We start from the raw sequence: 25,212 nt of genomic DNA, 5'->3' as shown, positions 1-25,212 counted from the left end.
AAGTTTTAATATTTAGGGTCACGCAATTTGCTAAATTCGAGTATAACTTCGTGACACATACACCTTTACAATTTGCTAATGAGAATGTAACAAGCAAACGACAATTAAAATGTTACCAAACACAATAATTGATCATAAATCTGTCTAAATTCAGTGAAGTTAAGTTCCATCTATCGAAACATCCATTACAAATCCTAGAAAATTGAGCATCTAGTTACTACATCTAATTGTTACAACACAAGCGAAAATGTGAATAAAAAAATAGTTTGCAGTTTCAATTATCATGTCAGTGCATGACTTAAAAAACTACCTCAAATGAAGAATTTTCTCAAGGGAACTAATTACCCTTTTCACTAGGCACTGACATGTTAATATCGGGCGATGGCCGATGGGTCAAGACCGGTTCCGAGCCGTTATTCCAACCGGAAACAATAGAGGCTGCTGTGCTTTTATGGTCAATTATGTTATTACTCGCTTCCCCGAGGGTTACCACTTGAAATGGCGATGTCCGTTTCATATTGTTTTCACCGTCGGGTTTTGCTTGTGAGATGATTGGCCGTGCTTCTTCCGCCATTGCCGTAGCTGAAGGGATGGCGGCAACCGTGGAAGCCACCATCGTGTGCTGCTCGCGGTAAGGCTTCTTTTTATGCACTTTGTAGCCATTTGGCATGAAGCTTCCCACCACAATCTATCAAAAGAAAAATGGAATTGTATGAAATGAAGAGTTGGGGATAGGATAAGAAAGAGCAAAGGACTTACTTGTATAGGGCTAGCAGCCAACAATGTACCAGCAAGTCCACCACCTATTACACGACCATCAGGTCCAGCCAATGAAACACTTAGACCACCAGTCCTATTCTTCGCACCACCATTGTCACTGAATGTAAATGAGCCGGTTAATGACAATATCTCAAACCGGCCCTGCAATGTATAATAATTCCGAATTTCAACTTCAGTGATGCTGAAAATATTAAAAAAAAAACTAAAAGAAAATAAACTGTTGAATAAACCAAAAGAGTTTATTGTATTTGTTTTTATAACGGATATCTATATTATTTTAATTCAAAAGAGTTTATTGTATTTGTCGATGAGTGTTTGTACAAGTGGTTGGGATTCAGGAATTTGAGATTGTAAGGTCAAATTCGAATCCTACGATCGTCACTCTTGATAGACTATCTGTAAATTCCTATATAAATTCCAATTGGGTCTTAAATATGTGGACTGGGGAAGTCACTCCTAGCCTAAACTTTTGTATGTACCCAAAAAAAAATAGAATGACAAACGAAAATTAGAAAAACCAACCTCGAATGTTAAAATCCCACCAGATGAACCGGGTTGTCGGATGGTAACATTAGAAACAGCTCCATTTGCGGACAGAATACAAATCCCACGAGGACCCTTTTGTGATAACGAAAGAATTTTCCCTGCAACATCCTGCAATTTCAATAAATTAGAAACTAATGTCTCCCGTTATAAAGGAGGATCTACAAAAATTCATAATAAAATATTGTTAATCCCTATACTTCGTACAGTTCCATATTTTATCATTATACTTTAAAAACTAAAAATTAAATTTTGATATTTGTTTCTATTTGAAAATCCTAATCAAATAATTAACATTAATATCATTACAAACCCTCAATTAGCTAAAATTTGGGGAACTTACCTCTCCGGTATTAACTTTGACCACATGAGCAGTGAAGTCCCCTCCAGCCGTATTAGCAAACAATTCACCTGCCCAAATTTAATATATATATTGAATAAAAAGATATTGAACGTTTAATATCTTTTAATATATACAGTTTTTTAAATATATATATTATTTGTCTTTTTATTACATGACTTAATGACCTACTAATCGGTGACATTAAAGTTAATCAAAACAAACTATATTGCATATATTACTTTCAATGCACATTAATTGAACGAAATTATTCATGAAAATAAAAGCAACGCTAAAATTCACCAAATATTACTTTGGCCAACAAAAATGGACCAACTTAGGATACGTTTTGCTAGGGTTAATTATTATGGTTAATAGATATAATATTAATGATTTTAGGTAATTCATTGAAAGGGTAAATGAAGTTTTTTTTATAATCGCTTGTTTCTAATTTTATTAATCGATTAATTCGAATTAGATACTATAGATGCAAGGGTAACCTTCTTAATCCAATTTACTTCATTCGTTAGGATTCAAACCCCTAACCTTTATTTAAAGAATCCAGTGTTCCATCCTACTAGATCAATTTATCATTGATTAAAAGGGCGAATGAAGTTATCAATGCATTAATTAATTTTAAACTTAAATGAATATCTTTTTATAGATACATACTTAAATTTGTAGCAAATATACCAATGGACAAACATAGAAAAAATAACCAACGGTTTTTGATTTATTAATCAACTAATTTAGATCAATATTGTAGAGGTAAAAATGATCCTCTTAATTTAATTTGCTCCATTCGCAAATGTCATGATCCAAGCTCCCGACCTTTACTTAAGAGATCTAGTGTCTCATTCCATTAATAATAATAAAAAAATCATTCCACTAGACCAAATGTTGTTGGTTGGAAGAGAGAATGAAGTTATCAATGCATTAATTAATTTTAAACTTAAAGGAATACCTTCTTATAGATACATACTTAAATTTGTAGCAAATATACCAATGGTTAGAAAAAATGAGAAGCAAAATACCTACCTCCTAAAACTACTCCTTAAATTCTTGTCGTTTTTGCCAAAGTTGTAATTAATGTGAAAAACTACATTTATTTTAATCAATATTTGATGCTTATACACTCAAAGTGATTAAAATAGTATATCACATGATTTTAGATTTTTTGAAGTTTTAATTAAAGAAACCGATATAGGCAAAATTTTATTTGGTTAATAGAGTAGGGAAAATTGCTCCTACAATAAAAATTATTTTTTAAACTAAACATTTGCACGATAACTTTTAGAAGTCGTTAGGACTACATTAAGATTTTTGGCTTAAAACTTGATACTCTACTTCGATTATATGAGAAAATTATTGTGCAATTCTAATGGCTTTCATCGAATACGGTAACAAAGATCTTAATTTAAAAAAAAATAAAGTTACTTCACCTTATATAAATATTCTTTTATTCCATTATTCAAGCAATTCTGTCCATTGATATGCATTTTATTTATTAATTAATTAAATCTTCCAAGTCCCAGAGAAAGCATGAATCAACTACCCACAATGAGTTGGGTGAGAAATAGAGAAAAAAACAAACAAATAAAGCAAGTCTCTAAGGCTATATTTCTATGCTCCATTAGAGATTTACCAAATTAAATATATTTATGATTCTTGTTATGTAAGCTAAGAACTATTTACCCCATAAAAAAAACAAGTGAAAATAACAAGAGACATGCAATGCAAGCAACCCGTATTTTCCCTTCTTTCTTTCTTTTTTTTAATCTCTGCACTCTCTCGGGAACCAAACAAGAGTTTTATCCGAAACTAAACAGAAATAAAACAACTCTTTTAACTTTTATGAACTTTACCTAGAGAATAAGCAAGAAGAAGCTGGAAACTACTTTCTGCGGTGGCTTTCTCGAGAAGCAAACGGAGTTTTATATGAAAAAGAAAAAGAAACTCTCAAGTTTGTTGAACTTTACCTAGAGAAGCAAGAAGCTGCCAGTTCCCAGTAGAAGACCGTACTTTACCTCGCTTGGACGAGTTGAACTCAGTAGCGGAAGAATGTGATAAAGTGAAACCAGGAGGTGAAGCCGTCACCACCTGATATGGTAACCTAAGGTTCCCATCCGCATCATATTTTCTGGGTCTCCCTCTCTTTTTCTTCCCTAAAGAATCACTCAGTGTTCCCCCTACACCTGATACTGGACTCGCTGTTGTTGTAGTTATTGCCGTCGCTGCTGTTGAACTAACAATGCTTCTTTCCAACCCCGTGTTGACGTTCATCACCTGAGGTAACACTTGCAGGCTACTCACTGGTGCAGGTGGTGAGTCAGAGTCCGAGTTAAGTGCTGACCCGGATATCGTACTTTTCTTTTCTTCCATTCTCGAAACCGGCAAACCGAAACCGGAGACAAAATAGAGATTTTCTTTAAAGAAAAAGTAGCCTCGAAACAGAGAAGGAAAAATATAGATTTTTATAAACCTCCCTCCATTAATGGAGGAGGGAAAAAGTGAATAACTAAGGCTTTTTTCTTCCCTTGTATTGTATGTTCACTCTATACAGCTTATAAACAGAGTCGATCACTTTGAAAGCTTTTTGTTCATTCCATTCCCAATATGCCCTTGCAACTTGTAAAATTACTTTCATGCTTTCCCCTTCTTTTATTTATAAATGGCTTAAATTAAAAAAAATCTTAAAATGTATTTTTTCTATTTAAGTAGCTTCTTTATTTTTTTTACCAAAATAAGTTATTTGACTATTAAGATAATTATTTTAAATATTACATATCACGTCATTACTTTAACATATGACACATATTATATCATCATTTTAGTTATGTAGAATATATCACATTATTACATTTGATACAGTATATATCACATCATCATTATTAACGATTAGTGTTGACAATTAGTAAATTAACCATTTTTATTTAACTAAGTAACATTTTATCCTAAAATGAATACTTAATAAAATACTTAGATATCATAAACGGTGGGGGATCAAAGTGCTTAAAAAATAAATATCAAAATGATTATTTTATCAAACATTAGTGGTGAACTTTGACATTATATTTAAATATTTAGATAAGAAACATAATTTAAATATTTATTTTTAATAAAAAAACTTTGAGTGAAAATAAAATGAAACTTTAAACATTTATTTTGATAAAAAAAAATTAACCACCTAAAACAAAAAGAGACAAAGTAATTTTTATTTTGAACTTATATTTTTTATATTAAGTATTCTTTTAATAATTCTTAACCATTTGATTTTGAACATTCACACTTCTGATATCATAGTGCTCAAACTTGAGACTTTAAGGAATAACGGTAATTTCTTTACGTCGTTTAATTTTTACTTTAATTTAATATTTGAATTTTATTTTGATCTATATTAGTTTAAAAACTTGAAATTTTTCTTATTTGAATCCATCTAGTGAAGTGAGATATGAAATTGTATCACGTGATGTAATCTTAAAGTATCATATAATCAGAATGACTAAAAATAACTTAAAATTTAAATTCAAAGATCAATATAATTAAAAAAAATTCAAAGACTTTGTTAAAAAACCTTAGAGTGTGTTTGGTTTGGGGAATGTGAGATTCTCATGGGAATAGAATTCACATTCTTCAGTTTGGTTGGCCTGAAATGTCATTCACGGTAATCTTACATTACCAATAGTAGATTTTTTGGGATATATTAACAGGAATATCATTACCTCCATTTCCTTGGGTATTGTTGGATTACCGGCATTTTGAACTAAAATGCTCTTAATTTTTTTTAAAAAAATATATTTATTCTGTCATTGAATAATAAAAATTCTACGAAGATTAAATTACAAATTTATCCTTAAACTATTTTAGATTTACAAAAAAAAAAAGTTTACAATTAAAATTTTATATGAAGTTCAGAGGTTAAAATAAAATTTTACCCTTTTATTAAACTTTTTTATATATTCAAATTTGTAAAAAAAATTATATAAATTTTTTGAATTTAAATTTTTTAAAGAAAACATATAAATATTTTCCAACTTGTTAAAAAAACAAATATATAATAAGGACAATTTGATTAAATATACATTCCAATAATCTTTTATTCCTTTAATCAAACATAATAATCTTACATTCCTGCTAAACCAACCAACCACAAAATACAACATTCCCAATAATCCTATTCCCTGGTAATCTTTTATTCTTACTGGTAATCTTACATTCTGTGAACCAAACGCATCGTTTAGGGTGGGTTTGGTTGGGGGAATATGAGATTCTCATGGGAATAAAATCCACATTCCTCCGTTTGGTTGGTCGGGAATGTCATTTTCGATAATCTTACATTACTAATAGTGGATTTTTTGGGGGTATATTACCAGGAATGTCATTACCTTCTTTTCCTTAGGTAATGTTGGATTACCGGCGTTTTAGACTAAAATGCCCTTAATTTTTTTTCTTTAAAAAATATCCTTATTCTATCATTGAATAATAAAAATTCTATGAATGTTAAATTATAAATTTATCCTTAAACTATTTTAGATTTACAAAAAAAAAGTCTATAATTAAAATTTTATATGAAGTTCAGGGGTTAAAATAAAATTTTACCGTTTTATTAAACATTTTTATATTTTTAATTTTTAAAAAAAAATTATATAAATTTTATGAATTTAAATTTTTTAAAGAAAATATATAAATATTTTACAACTTGTTAAAAAATAAATATATAATAAGAACAATTTAATTAAATATATATTCCAATAATTTTTTATTCCTTTAACCAAACACGGTAATCTTACATTCTTGCTAAACCAATAAAACACAAAATACAACATTTTCAGTCATAATATTCTCTGGTAATATTTTATTCTAACTGATAATCTTACATTCTATGAATCAAACACACACTTAAAGATTACTTTATTTTATTTTTCTAAAGAAGTGTGCGTTTGTATCGTTTCTCTCGTTCATCTTAATGTGCGTTAAATAAATAACACTAACACTGCAAAAGTGAGCGGTGATAAAACAGCTGTCGGTAAGACCGTTGACGGCCCAAACCAAACACGCGATTCTTTGCAGCATTATTAAACTAATAGTAAATAAAAGCTGTATCTTTACTTAATTCATCTTTTTAATTTTATTAAAAATTTAATCATAATTTAGTTGGAAATATATTATTCAAATTATTATATCAAATTCAAATCACATCCACTTAGTTAAAAACTAAAAGAAAAAAAACAAAGTCTTGAAATTTTCATTCAATTAAAAGTCATTAAAATTTTACATATTTTTAAAATATTTTCTGTTATAATATTTTTATTATATTATACATAAAGATAAAATAAAATAAAACAAAGTGGTTCTAGAAAAAGGTAGATTCTCCCTATTGATAAGCATGTGAGGGTTAAGAGTTAATTTGGAGGCAACCCGTATGCTATTTATTTATTTATTTTATCACCCTTCTTTGTCTGTTCATTGTGTGACCTTTCGAATAATTAAGATAAATAAATTTGGGTTTCCGATAATACTTTAACAAAAAAGACAATGGTGAGAGAGAAAAAAAAATCATTTCATCTTTAACAAAAAATTTGCGTTTCATAATTTTTTTTTTCATTTTTAATATATTTTATATTTTTTATGTCAAAGAACTTCAATTAGACTTACACAGGGTCAGATTATCCATTCAAATTTCATATCATCTTTAGTAAAAAGAAATATTAAATTCTTCTTAAATTTGATATTGAACAAATTATTTTCTCAAAAAATAATGAGTACACTACATATTTAATCATTCAATTATCACTTTAATTATGTTTTAGTCACTTGATTATTCTATTTTCACATTTATATCTAACATTTTATTTTGGTTATCCGTCGTTAAAAAATAAACAGGACTGTTAATGTGGTAAACATAACGATGTAGTATTATTTTATGATGACACATCAACATCACAATTAATTTTTTAACAATGAGTGACTAAAATGAAACTAAACATAACTTTTAGGTATGACTTTAAAAAAAACTCAAATCTGTTGCTGAAAGTAGAATAGATGGTAATTTCATAAATGAAGAATGGGGTTGTTAGCGAGGAGCTAACAGTCACATTCCACCACACACATTTGAGGTAAATCCCTTATTCTTACAAGAGAAATCCAATACATTGGGGTTGGTCAACAAGCAGGTGACCAACAACATCTCCATTTAGATTTTAGTCAACGATCATTGACTGCTGCAAAAATCTAAAAATCCCATGAATTCATGGTTGTGGGTCATTCGAACGCTTCTTTCAATGCCTACGACTCCTGTTTCATCACAGATATCAGTTATTAATCGAAAAAGAAAAGAAATGAACAACCGAGTCTTGATGATAAGTTTACGTACCCATTGTGAGTGCACTTGCGAAGATCACACCAGAAAGAATGAAAACTATAAGCGAGGCTCTTTTCAGGATTGCTATTAGTTTTCTTACGAAATATTGTCCCCAGAAACCAGCCAAGATTGACACTCCCATCAAGTACAGAGCTGGAAAATAAATGTCAAAGTTTCGATCGCATTTACGAAATAATTCTAGAAAATGTAACAACAATGGCTCACCGTAGGGGATTGGGAACCTCTTGAGTAAATAGAATTCAACGACGGATAAAGATGAAGAGAACATCATTACAAATGTTGCTGTTGCACTAGCCACCTGTTAATTGATAAGCATGGCGGATTTTAGTTTTGATGGTAATACTCTTTATTTGTTCTGTCAGTGTTAATGTCTCCTTTTGCAGTTATAAAACTGTCCACTCAAGAAATCCACGGTTACAAACTTACCTGTGGAATCACACCAATTTCGAGGAGGAGAGGACCCAAAATGAACCCCCCACCAGAACCAAGCAATCCACCAACAGTGCCTCCCAAGAAGCCACAAAGTGCACAAAATGCGATGTTCAATGGACTCCATTGAATTGAAGCTTCACAGATTGTTTCAGTGTTCCCACTGCTTGTTCTCTTTTTGTAATCTTTGCATAATTTGATTGCTTCGTATCCAAAAACCAATACTGATACTGGGAACTGAAATATAAACATAAATTAATTCAATCTTTGAACCAAAGACAAATTTTGCAATGTTTTCATCAATTTAGGGTTTACCTGTAAGCAGAACAACACCCAATACGTAGTGCTACAAGGAACCACATCATTCTGCAAAAAAGACAAACTCCCAACATGAATGAAGAACATTATGATCACCCTGTTAGGAAAATAAACCGAGTACAAGTAATTTCCCTATAACCAGATTAGTGAGAATGCGAAATAAAAGCGGGAAAATAATACCCGAAAATTGATAACGGAGTTCAGCCAATTGTGCTTACGTCTCCGGGCTGCTGCAGATCTTTTACTAAGAGAGAAAATTTACAGGTGTTTACAAAACACTCACTACTCACAAGAAAGCTCTCTAGTATAGGAAGAAAGAAATGTTTTGGGATGATTTTGAAGCTAAATGGGTAAGGGTATTTATAGTAGAAACTTATGGACTAATCTTTGAAAATACCCTAAAGTGCAATGACTAAAGTGAATTTACCCATTCCTATTTTCAACAAACATCTACCAAAATTTTACCAAACTTTGAAAAATATTTTTCAAAGAAACATTTACCAAACTTTGAAAAAACATTTTCCAAAGTTGGTTGCCAAACTTTGAAACTTTTAACAATCTCCCACTTGAAGACTGATTTTAATATGTCTTCACACCTCGATCAATGCAGCAGCATGTCTGGTCTTGTTATTCTAGCATGCCAACTGAAGCTGAACACAACTTCAGTTTGTCCGTAGTCACCGTCTTTGTCAACATGTCTGCCGGATTTTGAGCTTCACTAATCTTTTCAAGTTTCAAAATCCCATCTTCCAGAAGAGACCGGATAAAATGATATCTCAATTGTATGTGCTTTGTCCTGGAATGAAAAGACGGATTCTTTGCTAGATGGATAGCACTTTGACTGTCGCAATACAAGATATTGTTTTCTTGTTTCTTGCCTAACTCTTCCAAGAAACTTTGGAGCCAAACCATCTCCTTGCTGGCTTCCGTAACAGCGACATATTCTGCTTCAGTTGTGGAGAGAGCAACTATCTTCTGTAGTTGAGAAACCCAACTCACTGCAGTTCCTCCTAGAGTATAGACATACCCTGTAGTGCTCCTTCTGATGTCGACATTTCCGACTAAGTCAGCATCTACATAGCCTGTCAGTATCATATCTCCACCTTTGAAACAAAGTGCTTTGTTTGTGGTACCCCGAAGATATCTGAGGATCCATTTGACTGCTTCCCAGTGTACCTTGCCCGGATTATTCATGTACCTGCTAACAACTCCCACTGCATGAGCAATATCTGGTCTGGTACAAACCATGACATACATCAGACTTCCAATTGCTGAGGCATACGGCACCTTCACCATGTGTGCACGTTCTTCCTCCGTCTTTGGTGATTGGTCTTTGGAGAGTCTGAAATGAACACCTAAAGGTGTACTTACTGGTTTAGCATCTTGCATGTTGAACCTGGAGAGTACTTTGTTGATGTACTCAGCCTGCGATAACATCAAAGTCCCTGACTTTGTGTCTCTCTTGATCCTCATCCCAAGAATCTGCTTTGCAGCGCCCAAATCCTTCATAGCAAACTGCTTCGACAATTTTTGCTTCAAGTTTATGATCTCTTGCATGTTTGAGCCTGCAACGAGCATGTCATCAACGTACAACAATAAAATAATGAAACTATTGTCGAACCTCTTGATGTAGCAACAATGATCTGCTTGGCATCTGGTAAAACCACTGCTACTCATGAAACTATCGAACTTCTTGTACCACTGTCTAGGAGCTTGTTTTAAACCATACAAGCTCTTCTTCAACCTGCATACCAGGTTTTTCTTGCCTGCCTCTATGAAGCCTTCTGGCTGCCTCATATAGATCTCTTCCTCCAAATCATCATGAAGGAAAGCTGTCTTTACATCTAACTGCTCGAGATGTAAATTCTCCGCAGCTACAATTTTCAACACCAGTCTGATTGTAGACAGTTTTACGACTGGAGAGAAAATTTCATTGTAGTCAATACCTTTTTTTTGCTGAAAACCTTTGACAACCAATCTTGCTTTGTAGCGTTTTTTCCCATCATGCTCTTCTTTGATCCTGTAAATCCACTTGTTATGGAGCGCTTTCTTGCCTGGTGGTAATTCAGCTAATTCCCACGTCTGATTTGACATTAGTGAGTCCATCTCATCTTTCATGGAAGACTCCCACTTGACTGAATCCTCCACCTGCATTGCTTCATCATAGCACTCTGGTTCACCATTGTCAGTCAGCAACAAATAGTGTAAAGAAGGCGAATACCGTTGGGTTGGTTTAGGAATTCTGGAGGAGCGTCTCAGTTCTGGTGTGTGTGGTTCTTCTTGAACTGCTTCAGGATTGATCTAAACATCATTTCCAGAAATATCCTCGAACTCAGCAAATTCCTTTGTTTCAGCTTCGGTATTACTTGATTCTGCGGTTGACCTATCTTTGTACATCACATTTTCATTGAAAATGACGTCTCTGCTTCTGATGATCTTTCGATTTTCGTAGTCCCAAAACCGGTAACCGAACTCATCACCACCGTAACCAACAAAGACGCATTCATTTGTTGGACTTTGCATCAAGTTTACTTCTTTCAGCAGAGTTTATGTGTACATAAGAAATACAACCAAACACTCTTAAGTGTGAAAGGTTTATTTCTTTCTTGCTCCAAGCTTCCTCTGGTATTCCGCCATCCAAAGGAACTGAGGGCCCACGGTTGATCAGGTAAGCTGCAGTGTTGATAGCTTCAGCCCATAGAAATTTGGGCAATCCGGCATGTATCCTCATGCTTCTGGCACGTTCATTCAGAGTTCTGTTCATGCGCTCTGCTACGCCATTCTGCTGCGGTGTTATGGGAACTGTTGTCTCCATCTTGATTCCATTGTTTGCGCAGAAATCTCTGAAACTACTGTCTCTGTACTCTCCTCCATTGTCAGACCTCAACCGCTTGACTTTCAAACCAGTCTCATTTTCCACCATGGCCTTCCATTTTCTGAAGGTATCAAAGACTTCTGATTTCTTCTTCAGAAAATAAACCCACACCTTCCTTGTTGAATCATCGATGAAGGTGACATAATATAGTGAGCCTGCAAGAGATGGAACAGGGGATGGTCCCCATACATCAGTATGAACCAATTCTAACCTTTCTGCCTTGGGAGTCTTGCCAATCTTTGTAAAACTGACTTTCTTTTGTTTTCCAAAGATGCAATCCTCGCATAGTCCGACATCTACATTCTTTAGATCCGGCAGCTTCCCTTTTGACAGAAGTATCTTCATTCCTTTCTCGCTCATATGGCCGAGCCTTTGGTGCCATAGGTTTGATTTTCCATCAGCATCTGCTACTGCAATGATATTCTCTAAATTTGAGGTTACATAGAGAGTACCGGTCTTCTTACCACGAGCAATGACGAGTGCTCCTTTGGTAATCTTCCATTCACAGCCTGAAAAAGTTGTACTATATCCTTCTCCATCAAGCTGCCCAACAGAAATCAGATTTCTTTTGAGGCCAGGAATATGTCTCACTCCTGTCAGCTTCCAGGTGGTCTGGTTTGGAAGCTTTAGTCGGATGTCTCCTTTTCCGACGATCTTCAAGGTTTCATCATCAGCTAGATGAACCTTCCCAAAATCACCACTGACATAGTTCTCCATGATTTCTCGGCATGGGGTGGAGTGGAAAGATGCCCCTGAATCCAAGATCCATGATTCAATCGGACTGTTGACGCTTAAAATCATGGCATCACCTGTCTCCTCCGTCATGTTGGCAGATTCCTGTGCGCCGATATTTTTCTTCGGTGCTCGGCAATCTCTTTTGAAGTGACCCTTTTTGCCGCAATTATAACAGGTAAAATCTTTATTTCCAGTTCTTGATTTGCCCCTTCTAGATTTTGATCTGCCACGATTTGAATTTCTTTCTGAAGTTCTCCCTCTAGACTCCGTGTGTAAGGCTGAGGAGGTTGATGCTTCACCCGATTCTCTTCGTCGAATTTCTTCACTCAATACCAGATCCCGAACATCGTCGAATTTTAATTTGCTGTTTCCCGACGAACTGCTGACTGCTGTAACAGTAGCATTCCAACTGTCTGGTAGAGATGATAAGAGAATTAAAGCTCGAACTTCATCATCGAACTCAATTTCCACTGAACTCAACTGGGTTGTGATTGTGTTGAGTTCATTTAGGTGTTGTGCCACCGATGCCCCTTCCGCCATCCGCAAATTGAATAATCGCCTCATCAAATGAACTTTGTTTGAGGCCGATGGCTTCTCGTACATACTGGAGAGAGTCGCCATAAGACCAGCCGTGGTCTTTTCCTTTGCTATGTTAAAAGCAACATTGCGGGATAACGTCAGTCGGATAACTCCGAGGGCTTGTCTGTCGAGAAGAGCCCAATCTTCATCCTTCATGCCCTCTGGTTGCTTTCCTGAGAGAGGTTGATATAGATTTTTCTGGTACAAAAAATCTTCAATATGCATCTTCCAAAAGCCAAAGTCCGCACCATCGAACTTTTCAATTTTCACCTTCCCTTCGTCTGCAGCCATCGCTCCCACTCGAATCTGGCTTCGTTTGGATCGTTTCTGACAATTCTTGCGAATCACCGTGTATTAGAACACCACCGTCGACAAACTCGTATCGCCGACCGAATTTCACTATTCACGAAATTCACTATTCACGTGAATAGTAATGAATAGTAACCTCGCAGAAAATTTGACAAAATTCACAACCAAAAGCTCTGATTACCAGTTGTTAGGAAAATAAACCGAGTACAAGTAATTTCTCTATAACCAGATTAGTGAGAATGCGAAATAAAAGCGGAAAAATAATTCCCGAAAATTGATAACGGAGTTCAGCCAATTGTGCTTACGTCTCCGGGCTGCTGCAGATCTTTTACTAAGAGAGAAAATTTACAGGTGTTTACAAAACACTCACTACTCACAAGAAAGCTCTCTAGTATAGGAAGAAATAAATGTTTTGGGATGATTTTGAAGCTAAATGGGTAAGGGTATTTATAGTAGAAACTTAGGGACTAATCTTTGAAAATACCCTAAAGTGCAATGACTAAAGTGAATTTACCCATTCATATTTTCAACAAACATCTACCAAAATTTTACCAAACTTTGAAAAACATTTTTCAAAAAAACATTTACCAAAGAAACATTTACCAAACTTTGAAAAAACATTTTCCAAAGTTGGTTGCCAAACTTTGAAACTTTTAACACACCCAAATTGTTGATGAACTGAGATAGTTTTAAGCTTGCCTTGATGACTTGGATAACAGTGAAAAGGAGCCAGACTGTAACTATTACCAACAGCCTTTTCCACCTTAGATTGGAACATAGCATTTGCTGCAAAATTCGGAGAAGTATCAATACGTGTGAGCATCAGATACATATAGTTAGAGGTGGATCGAGGGGTATTGGAGTACAATGGCACCCTTTGAAAATTTTTAAGTTCTTATATAGTTTGAGTACTTTTTTTATTTATTATCTAATTCCACACCTAAATTTTTAATATAACTTCTTAAATTCACACCACCACTAACATAAAATCTTTTCTATCCCTACATATAGTATAAAAAAAATGAAAAGTAGGTTCATCGAAAAAGCTTGATTCACTAACCAGTTCGGATTTCTCCTCTTTCGGAATCAGTGGCTCATACTCGGTATCTATCAGTACTGAAATTCAAGAATTTAAGGTTAAAAAAATGAAGTAAATATTCTTTTCAAATATCCTAAAGACAGGATAAAGGAAATCATTTATTATGAATCTTACGTTCACCCCTGGAATTAACTGTTCCATGTGGCTTTGTGAGTTCATTCTGCCATTTTTAACAAATTAAAACAAGAAAAAGAAAGTGATTAAAACTTAAAATGGTGATTCCTTTTTTTGCTATTATCAAATAATTGAAGGAAAAAAATACCTTTAAAATAGTTTCTTCCTTCCACATTTCAATTCCCCTGTAGAAAGACCTGGAAGAGGTACCTAAAAAACCAGAAAGAAACAGAGCATTTCAATGTCAAAATAAGGATGACACGTCACAAATATAAATAAAATGAGAAAAAGGGTGCTGAAGAAACCTATGAAGAGTACGATGATGAGCACAGTGATGAGCCAATAAGGAAAAACGACGCTCAAGGCCACACCAACGGTGATGCCAAGCATCAACATAGGTTGGAAAAGAAGAGCCAGATCGTAGTCGATGATCGGCACTTCCTTTGTCGGATGTGGCACTCTAAGATTATACCAAACTGACGATGCCGATGCCCCCATGATCATGCCTACACCCATTCATACATCGTGTTAAAAAAACAAACTTTTTCTCAAACCCAAAGTTCACTTCGATTTGTTTATATAGAAATCCTTAAAAGATGTGTTTAAAATAACTGTTCCATTGTAGATGAGGCAACAAAGAAAACAAGGCAAGGAAGAAGTTTACATTTGGAAATAGCAGCGGCAGATTTGGTATCAAATCCAACAATCAAAGTAAGTACGGGAACGAAGATGCCGCCGCCTCCAACGCCGCCCACGGTTCCACAAGCCGAACCTAGAAATCCAATCACCGTCGCCAGTACAAGCCTCCAGTTCAACTCTAATTCCTTTCAAATCAAACAACGTTTTAAAACTCTAATACAAATAAAAATTATGCCCGACACAAAAGAAAAAAAAAACTTACAGGCCAAACTCGATCATTGTTGGATAAATCTGGGGACTGCAATTGTTGACGGTTGACGGCGCTGTAATTGTTGACGAACAAAACAGAGAGAACGGATATTGAAAACCCAGACAGGAGATATAAAACGAATCCTTTAGTCGTCGTGGCCATGGCAGGTTTGGAGATTGATCTTTGGTTTACAGAAACTACACCGCCGCTGCCGCCACAACCAGAGACAAATAATTGAAGACTGTCCTTGGAATATTGTATGCACTTCTCGTGTTTCAGGTGGAGGAGAAGAGAAACAGCAGAGACTAAAAATCAAAAACCTAAAAAAGTTGAATAAATATCTGATGGAGTGAAATAAAGGATCCAAAGACGTTGTTTTAGTGAATCAAAGAGCTGCACAGTCATTCATGATTCACTCATATCATGCATTTGTCAGTCAAGAACATGTCAGGATATACTCTGCTCCACGTGGCTTAATCACAGTGGTTGAACGTCACGCAATCAATTTGCAATATTAGTGCTCTCGTTGAAACATAATTGACCCACAAAATTTGTGTAAACCTTAAAAGAAATCATTAAAAAAAAGCGTAAAAGGTTCACCAATTTTCCAGGACTTTTGTTTGTTATTTTTCTTCGTTTTGTTGGAATTTGAGGTCAATCATGGGGTTGAATTTTCTTTTAAATTAATTCAAATTTTTTTAAACTAAAAGGAATATATTTTGAAAAAAAAATCCACTCATATCAACGTGTATTTTTTAATAGTTTAGAATGATTATAAATTAATATTTATTCAATTTTTTTAATTTATTGATATCACATATACACTCAGTGGACGCATTTATTCAATTCCAGAAACTATAAAAAATAAAATTATTATATGTATATATAACTTTATGAATGAAAATAATTTAATTATAAATATCATCCTATAATAGACTTTTACAATATCCGATTAGATTAATATTAAAATTTATCAGTTATATCAAATATACATATAACTTTATCCTTCAATTTACAGTTTTTTAGAAATTTAGATTTCAATATATAGGATTAAGCTAACGGAGATATCTTAATGGAGGTTGTTAAGGCATAATGGATTAATGATTTATTTAAAAATATTTTCTTGTTAATCGCAATAATATATGATAATATTTCATTTATCTAATTCTCCACGCTTTCTTTTCTTTAAAAATAATATAATAGATTTATAATATCTAAAAGATCAATAATCGTCTATTCGATAAGTTGTTTATTTATTTTTGTAGTAATTTATCGTTTTTGAAATAATTGACGTGATACATATTCAGATTAAAAAATATCAATGGTCTAATATAGTTAAATTTCTTCTGATGATAGTTTCCTGGTATAATTAAATTTGTTAAACCATAACTTTAATATATTTGAATTATCACTTCTACGTCAATACTTTTATATTTAATTGAAAATTAACAGAAATATAATCTAAATTATATTATACTTTATCACACTCATAATATGATAAACCAAAAAGTTCTATGTAAAAAAATATTTATGAAAATTATTCGACAATTGATCATAGATGTAGTGATTATGATTTTTTTATTAATCTAGGCTAAGTACAAGGTAATATATGTTTAAAGATAATTCTCAATCATTTGACATTAAACACTTATACCTCTAACATTCATGGTGCTCGAATCGAGGACCTCAAAGATTTTGTATATGAATTTATTTGTTTTGCGATCAAAATTTAAGAAATAAATTTTAGTCACTTTATCTAAATGTCTATAAAAAGATTAAAAAACAAATTAATGATTCTTTATAAAAATATTTTATTTTTTTAACTAAATTAATACTTGATGTGCCCATGATGTCAATTTAATAAAAAAATTATACCTTAGTTAAAATTATTGTTAATAATTAATAAAAAGGTTAATCATTGGAAACTTGCATGTAAGACGTACATTTCAACATCAACATCAAAAAATTAAAAAGAAATACAGCCAATAGTTTGTGGTTATGAGTATAATGAGATTGAAGCTTGGCTCTGTCTGACCTACCTTTCACTGCTTTAAATTCTGTCATTTCATTTATTTAATGGCATAAAATAATAATAAAAATACGTAAACAATTTAAATTTATATAAAATATATAATATTAAAAAATAATTATAATATCAAAAAATTAATACGGATAATAAATATATGATTTCCAATTAGGTTCATCTTATCTACAATGTATATTTAAAATTAACATGTGATATTTTTTGAAAAAATATTTATTCATTTATTTAAGATATCATAACAAAATTAATTCTCAATATTTCACTAATTTTTAATTTTTTCATTAGTATTTAAATATGCATAAATATACATATTTATTTTTAAAATTATAAAAATATTCAGATCAATCTATGATAGACACGACATAATATTAAAGAGATCATTAACTTAAAAAATAGAAAAGTTAGTATTCACATTCACTTGGCCTCACTAAGTCGAGTGTAAATTCAGTTGGTAAATTATTAAAATTTAATTGAACAATTATTAAAATATCATTTTTTAAATAATACTTCATAATATTATAATAATATTTTTATTTTTATATTTTTTATATATTTAAATAAAATAATTAAAATTTATTCGATTTAACTCACATTCAATATCAGTAGCATATAACATTCAATACTTAATATGTAATTATTGTTAAAAACGTCAGAAATACTTTTTTTTTATAAAACATTTTTAACACGTAGCGAGCAATTTTTTTTAATAATGTTGTGAAAAGAAAGTAGCCATATGTATGAAAATTGTTTTTTTAACAAGAGTATTTGCTACAATACTCATTAAGAATTGTTTGAATTATACGACGACTTCTGAAAGTCGTATAGATCACAGAAAATCTTTTTTAATCTTTATACATATACGATAACATGAATAGTTAGTGATGTTCTAGAAAGCGATGAATGATTTAAGTATTTTTAAAAAATCATCGTATAATTTAAATGATTTGCAACGAATACTATAACAAATACTCTAATTAAAAAAACAATATAGCAATTGTACCCACATAATATAACAATGTTTTTTATTAGGACTCGTCATGCTCGAGTGACGAGTCTCATGAAATATATTAAATATATTCGGCCCCTATGACCCACATCCCATGACCCATTAAAAATTTATATTCAACGGAACTCATCACGCCCGCATGACAAGTTTCAGCTACACAATAACTTTTGTCGTAGGTCCCGAAATAAAAAACAAATTACCCTATTAGGCTAATTAATCGGCCTGCCTACATTACCTCACTAACTTTGCCCTTAATCATGAAGTTTTGAGAACTTTCATGTCTCAAATTGAAATATAGGCATGCGTATTTTTTTAATTTATTTTAGTTATAAATTGGAGAAACCATTATAATTGATTATGTTTATAATCATTTTAATATATCGAATATAGCTATAGTTTTTATTTATTTATATTTTAATGATAGAGATTGAAAAGTTGAAATACTATTTTTTTTATTGTTAAATTACATGCTTAGTTCATTTGATAATCAATTTATATTTGACTCAATTTATTATACGCAATGTTTGAATATAAGTATATTTCCATTTAATAGTAATAATAATTATAATTTCATCAAAGTCCCTCTTCTCCATACGTATTTGTTTTAAAAATAAAATATATCCCATATTAAAATCAATCATGCACATTCACCTACTATACCTACGTATTTAATTACTGAAAAATTTGGAAATGGAAAAACAAATACAACGCCAAAAATCTATATGATATAAATACATTATCGGCCGAGCAAATCACATGCTTGTTAATTTTACATGGTCAAATACTTTATATTACGGTATAATTCCATTTTTGTTGATTTTTTTTGGCTTAATATAAAAGTCGGTGTTCAAATTATACATTTTTTCTCAAAGCGATTTTTTTGGCTTAATATAAAAGTCAGTGTTCAAACTATACATTTTTTCTCAAAGCGATGTCTAAATTTTTCGGTCAATCCATGTGTTTAACGTTACAAATGTTATCACTTTAGGTGTCCGGCTGTAACGACTGTTAAAAAACTACGTTAAGTGAAAAGTGTCACGTTCTAGTAATTTTGAAGAAAAAAAATTAAGATAAAAAAACTTAAAATTATATTTAAAAAATCCAAAATTTTCAAAAATCTTAAAAACCTCCCCCAAACTTTAAAAACCCTATATCTAATCCCTATACCCACACCCGCTGCCTCCCGCTGCCTTTGTTTCTGTCTATCGGACCTCCAACTGGTTGTGCCTTGACCGACGATCAGTAACCTGACAAAAAATCACCATAACAGCAGCCGAAGTACCTTTAAATCGATACGAACAACTACCATGATGAACCTAAATCGCAACCAGTAGGATGCTCGACCGGTTGTGAAAACAAGATGTTTTGGTGGTTAGTCGGTCACACGCCGTTGGGTGGTCTGACGATTGACAACGGTGGTGACCGTCATATGTGACAAAAGATTGAAATTAGGGTTTTAATAGTTTTTGGGTTTTTTGTAGTTTTATAAAATTTTGAGTTTTTTTCTTTAAAATAATATAATTTTAAATTTTTTTATTTAAATAAAAAATTTAAAATTTCATAAAGACAACACATGTCCTTTAACAGCCGTTACAGTCTAAGCACTTAAAATGATAATATTTATAATGTTAGGCATCTCGATTGACCAAAAAAGTTTGGACACCACTTTGAGAAAAACGATATAGTTTAGACACTTATTTTATAATAAGCCTTTTTTTAAGAAAATCATTTCAATCCTTAAGTTCTTTTAATTTCTTTTGATCCTCAAACTTCTTCTTTTAATAAAATTATTCTATTAACGAAAAATAGCAGAGTTTAATAATTATTGTACTTTCAATGCAAAATTTCATTTTTTTCGTTTTTATATTTTTATACTTTATACTTTTTATTTTTAAAGAATCAAGCCTTACTTCATATAATTTTTATACAATATGAATTTTTGCAAAATAATTATTTAACTATTTTTTATTTTACAAATAATGACCCAACCCTAACTTAAAACGAATTTAAATAAAAAAAATAAAGTTTTAAACCATAACTAATAATTGTTCTACAAATCATATACTAATAATTAAACTAGAAAATAGAAAAGGCTTTCCTTTTCAAGATGGGGTTTGCTCTGGTTAACCAAACTGAGTCTCTTTGGATAAGGCTTCTACGCCAAAGATATGAGCTTATTAACTTTGCCCAATCTCAATTGCAAAGGCGAATTGCTCTTCATTATGGCGAGCTCTCTCCAATTCTTGGAGCAAGTTAAGGGAAAACAATGCATGGTCTATTGGAAATGGTGCATTTACTCGGCCCCTGGACGACGTTTGGATTCCGGCCATTGGTCCCTCTCTCCAGGTCTTCCACTAACAGCCGACGCAACCCATTTGTTACCATCAACATATTTTAATTCATGATTGCAGGGTTTTGGTCTATCACATTGAGCAGTACAATCTGCAACATTCTTTGGGAGAGGGCAACCGATGTGCCGTCGAATTAACACACATGGGAAGCAACATTCTCTAGATGCTGATGCCGCTGGTTTAGTTATGTACCACAGCACTTTCGATTCACAATCATAACATTTGGTTTTTACTTCAACTCAGTGTACAGTTCAATACGCACCTGGTGCTCATAGAAAACACCTTTTAATATATAGGCCTGATTATTGTTTTACTCCATTTATTATGCCAAAATTTAAAATTTATTAAAATAATTTAATTCTCATACTGTCATAATGTTATTAATTGATCTAAATAATTAATAACATTAACTATTCCCATTAAAACGCTGACATGCAATTTTTTTTTTCTGAAACAAAAATTACATACAAAAAGAATGTTTAAATGCAATTTTTTTAAAGACTTCAACTTCATCCATTAAAAGTTTACATGTTAACCAAATGTTCAAGGCCATTCATAAAAAAACTCCACATCTTAATAGGAATAATCAGCAATTTATACTTTTTGGACTAACAGATAATGATTGAATTATGTGGAATTAAAATATACTACCAAATTTTATATTATATATATATAGAGAGAGAGACACACACACACACATTGTTTGTGGATGATAGAGTTTGTGCAAGCCACTTGTGAGTTTTTAAGAGATGAGCATTGAAAGTTGTAGTGCGTGGCTATTAATTATGTTATGGAATTTTTCTTTTATGATCTGTTCTTCAACCCCATCAAAGGGGAAGAAGAAGAAGAAGACAAAAGATCATTTACTGGAAATATGAAGCATTGTGAAGAGAACATAGGTAGCAACACCTTTCCCTAATGGATGTCATACAGTAGGAATCCATCTTTCCAATAAATGCCAAAAGATATGTGAGGCTTTTTTCACCTAGATTCTTTTAGCCAACTTTTCATCATTATGGTTGAGTTGTCTTTATTTTATTCTTCTTCCTCAACCCATTTTATTATCCCCACACCATCGCTTCCCTTTGCTATTGCACACCCACCTTTGTTGATTCACCATGGTCTCCATTGAGTTGAAGGTGAACCCAGTCTTTCTTTTCATCTATGCTATTTTTCTTTTACTCCATGGCGGCCATTACTGTTCTTCCCAAAGAGCTTGTCCCAGCTGTGGTTCAATGGAGGTCCCTTATCCCCTAAGCACTCACCCTGGCTGTGGTGATCCTAGCTACTCTATTCGTTGTGATTCTCAGTCTCGTAAGCTTTACTTTGATTCCTTGAATGGAAGTTCTTACGTTGTTACTCGAATCATGGCTTCGTTTTACCGCATGGTGGTTCAGCCATCGCCGTGGTTGCCTGGTCAATGCGAGACTCGAGATATGGGTGTAAGTGAGGGCATATGGTTGAACCAAACGCTTCCTTTTAACATCACTTCATCAAACACTATCTTTCTCTTCAATTGTTCCCCACGCCTTTTGATGTCTCCTTTAAATTGCACTCCCACCAGTCTTTGCCACCGTTATTTGGAAAGCTCCGGACATGTGGAGGCCAAACGAGCATTGCAGTGTGCTAATGGGGTCGATCCATGTTGCACGTTCGTTTCCGGGGGGATGCCATCGGCGTATAAAATACGGCTTCACAGTTCAGGTTGCAAAGCTTTCAGAAGCATCCTTCATCTGGATCCACAAAAGGATGCTTATGAATGGGAAGAAGGGTTGGAAATCCAATGGAATCCTCCACTTGAACCTGTTTGTAAAAGCAAACTCGATTGCCTTGGGGCTTCAAAGTGTTCACCTACTGCTTCAAATGGCTTCTCTCGTTGCCTTTGCAACAAGGGATACAATTGGGACCCTGTTGTTGGAACTTGCTCGGGAAAGAAAAAGAATAAAAGAGCTAGTGTTAGCTTGAAGGCGTCCATTGGAGTGATCTCCTTTTTCACACTAGCTATGGTGGTTGCTGCAATTACTTCAAAGAAACCATGGAGGAATTCTAAGCAGGCAAAAGTAAAGTTAATGAAGGAAAGGGAAGACATGTTGAAATCAAGCAATGGTGGGAAACCAGCCAAGATATTTAGCGTAAAAGAGGTGAAGAAGATGACAAATAATTTCTCTAGAGACAGGTTCCTAGGAAGTGGTGAGTTCGGGGAGGTTTACAAAGGTGAGCTTCCAAGTGGGGATATTGTTGCAGTTAAGTCAGCCAAAGTTGGGAACATTAAAAGTACCCAACAAGTCCTCAATGAAGTTGGGATTCTGTCACAAGTCAACCATAAGAACCTGGTCAGACTCCTAGGTTGTTGTGTGGAAGCTGATCAACCATTGATGATCTATGATTTTATCTCAAATGGGACCTTGAGTGATCATTTGCATGGGAAGTATCCCACTTTTTTAGGCTGGAAAACAAGGCTGAAAATGGCTTTGCAAACGGCTGAGGCATTGGCTTATCTTCATTCTGCAGCATACACCCCTATTTACCATAGGGATGTCAAGTCCGCCAACATACTTTTAGACGATGAGTTCAACACGAAAGTTTCCGATTTTGGGTTGTCTAGATTGGCTAGACCGGGTTTGAGCCACGTCTCGACATGTGCTCAGGGGACACTCGGGTACATGGACCCTGAGTACTATAGAAACTACCAGTTGACAGATAAAAGTGATGTTTATAGCTATGGAGTGGTGTTGCTGGAGTTGCTGACTTCACAAAGGGCGATTGATTTCTCAAGAGATCAAGATGATGTGAATTTGGCTATTTATGTTAGCCAACGGGCCAGCAATGGTGCAATCATGGAAGTTGTGGATCAACAGCTGCTTAACAAGGAGCCATCATCTGATGTGCTAAAGAGTTTTGAACTTTTCTCAGAGCTTGCATTTTCATGTTTAAGAGAGAAGAAATCAGATAGACCCGGCATGAAAGATGTTGTCCAAGAACTCCATTGCATCATTCAAACTATAGATCAAGTAAATGTTGCTAAAGAGGTTAGCCTGGAGATTAAATAAATGAACAGTAATATTAGATATGTATTATGCAATTAATGTGTATTCATATATATATATATGATATAACAAAGGAAAAGTTGAGGAGCTATGGGGAAAATGATGCTGAGAGGGACATTGGCTTTGAATACCGCACACAAAGGAAAAATGTGGATTCCAGAGATGTAAAGTAAAGATTGGGATCAGATTCTTGGTTTCATTTAGATGATCAAAAGGGCTTCGAGACTGGAATCTGTAAGGATTTAGGAAGAATATCTAGCTGTGGATATAAAGCAAAACAAGCTTTTAGAATTGGGAAAAGCATCTGCTTATATATATAAGCTTTGATGAAGGTAGTAGCTAGGCTTGTGATACTACCTAGATTTCACTTGCTTTGCCAATATGTCATTTATATATATAATAAGTGTTCTCTCTCTGGTCTAAGTGTTCTTGGAAAATTATGTTTGTGTAGTTTCTATTGCTTCATCGATGATCTTTTAATGGGAATTTTATTTTATGTCTTCAACTTTGGTTATTTGGTGTATCTGTGTGAATATCATGCAATTCCATAGCTGGAAATCTATGTTGTGCTGGTATTCATATGAGATTTTCTGTCTGACCAAACAGCAACTTCACTTCAATTTTACTCACAATTATATACCATTTAAACATAATAAAAATATCAAATTAAACACATGTATTAAAGAAAAACATGCGATATCGTGAACAAATTCGGTTGGTAATTGACTTTTGTCTTTGGCCATCATCGGTTGTTGTAATATAATAAGAACAAAATGGAACAACAATCTTAAATAAAAATAATAAACATTTTGGATATTGATCCACATATTTTTTAGGAGAGTCTAAGGAACCATAATTTTATTTATGGCTAAAAACGGCGGAAATATATATAATTGAAAATATATAAAAAAAACATAATATTTTAAATTGAACACAATTAATTAAAATGTTACTTTTTTTTCTAACATTTTAAGTTGAACTTACAACGTTGCCTTTTTCTTAATGTTTTTGGTTGACAACAATAAATGTTATATTTTTTGTAATATTTTAGATTTAATCGACAATGTTAGGGAAAATGTAACATTTTAGATTGAATTCAATCTAAAATATTATATTTTTTATTACATTTTTAATTGAGTCTATTTCTATCATTTTTTAACCTTAAATTAGATTGTCATACGAAACAATTCTCATGTTTTTTCCTTACTTTATCCAGTAGGTTTTCTACAACTCAAAAGGTTTATGCAATGCACATGCAAATTACCATAAAAGGTATATTTTGGAAAATGGGATTAGTCAAAAGCAAAAAATAATTACTTACAAGATCCCCAACTTGTGGTGATTAGCGATCAATGCTCAATTAAACCTTAAT

The 25,212-nt window shown here is 33.0% G+C and overlaps 3 protein-coding genes across 3 annotated transcripts; 1 reads left to right on the top strand and 2 right to left on the bottom strand.

Annotated features, from left to right (window-relative positions):
- Nucleotides 1-296: 296 nt before the first annotated feature.
- Nucleotides 297-4,180, bottom strand: LOC120161871 (AT-hook motif nuclear-localized protein 1-like). Its single transcript, XM_039172081.1, has 5 exons — nt 3,643-4,180; nt 1,667-1,734; nt 1,303-1,434; nt 760-921; nt 297-688 (listed from the first exon to the last, which is right to left on the bottom strand). The coding sequence occupies exons 1-5, from the start codon at nt 4,043-4,045 to the stop codon at nt 338-340; spliced, it is 1,116 nt and encodes a 371-aa protein (XP_039028012.1). The 5' UTR covers nt 4,046-4,180; the 3' UTR covers nt 297-337.
- A 3,520-nt stretch (nt 4,181-7,700) lies between these two features.
- On the bottom strand, nt 7,701-15,697 carry LOC120161872 (sulfite exporter TauE/SafE family protein 4-like). Its single transcript, XM_039172082.1, has 12 exons — nt 15,405-15,697; nt 15,168-15,327; nt 14,809-15,009; nt 14,652-14,713; nt 14,504-14,549; nt 14,351-14,406; nt 13,990-14,076; nt 8,790-8,840; nt 8,472-8,711; nt 8,250-8,343; nt 8,037-8,177; nt 7,701-7,957 (listed from the first exon to the last, which is right to left on the bottom strand). The coding sequence occupies exons 1-12, from the start codon at nt 15,552-15,554 to the stop codon at nt 7,875-7,877; spliced, it is 1,371 nt and encodes a 456-aa protein (XP_039028013.1). The 5' UTR covers nt 15,555-15,697; the 3' UTR covers nt 7,701-7,874.
- A 6,175-nt stretch (nt 15,698-21,872) lies between these two features.
- Nucleotides 21,873-24,190, top strand: LOC120161870 (wall-associated receptor kinase-like 20). The gene is made up of 2 exons (XM_039172080.1): nt 21,873-23,834; nt 23,947-24,190. The coding sequence occupies exons 1-2, from the start codon at nt 21,912-21,914 to the stop codon at nt 23,947-23,949; spliced, it is 1,926 nt and encodes a 641-aa protein (XP_039028011.1). The 5' UTR covers nt 21,873-21,911; the 3' UTR covers nt 23,950-24,190.
- The last annotated feature ends 1,022 nt before the right edge of the window (nt 24,191-25,212 follow it).

The sequence above is a fragment of the Hibiscus syriacus genome, unplaced genomic scaffold (assembly GCF_006381635.1).
Source record: "Hibiscus syriacus cultivar Baekdansim isolate YM2019G1 unplaced genomic scaffold, ASM638163v2 tig00111402_pilon, whole genome shotgun sequence".
NCBI lineage: Eukaryota > Viridiplantae > Streptophyta > Magnoliopsida > Malvales > Malvaceae > Hibiscus > Hibiscus syriacus.
This window is presented reverse-complemented; position numbering and strand designations above follow the sequence as displayed.

What these genes read in the sequence shown, in the direction of transcription:
- LOC120161870 (XM_039172080.1), top strand. Translation starts at nt 21,912, where the DNA reads ATGGTCTCCATTGAGTTGAAGGTGAACCCAGTCTTTCTTTTCATCTAT.
- LOC120161871 (XM_039172081.1), bottom strand. Translation starts at nt 4,045, where the DNA reads ATGGAAGAAAAGAAAAGTACGATATCCGGGTCAGCACTTAACTCGGAC. An exon ending in TCAAAGTTAATACCGGAGAG is followed by an intron (nt 1,435 to 1,666) that starts GTAAGTTCCCCA and finishes TTGAAATTGCAG; the next exon opens with GATGTTGCAGGGAAAATTCT. An exon ending in TGGCTGCTAGCCCTATACAA is followed by an intron (nt 689 to 759) that starts GTAAGTCCTTTG and finishes TTCTTTTGATAG; the next exon opens with ATTGTGGTGGGAAGCTTCAT.
- LOC120161872 (XM_039172082.1), bottom strand. Translation starts at nt 15,554, where the DNA reads ATGGCCACGACGACTAAAGGATTCGTTTTATATCTCCTGTCTGGGTTT. An exon ending in CTGTTATCCAAGTCATCAAG is followed by an intron (nt 8,841 to 13,989) that starts GCAAGCTTAAAA and finishes TCTTTTTTGCAG; the next exon opens with AATGATGTGGTTCCTTGTAG. An exon ending in CGCAAGTGCACTCACAATGG is followed by an intron (nt 7,958 to 8,036) that starts GTACGTAAACTT and finishes GTGATGAAACAG; the next exon opens with GAGTCGTAGGCATTGAAAGA.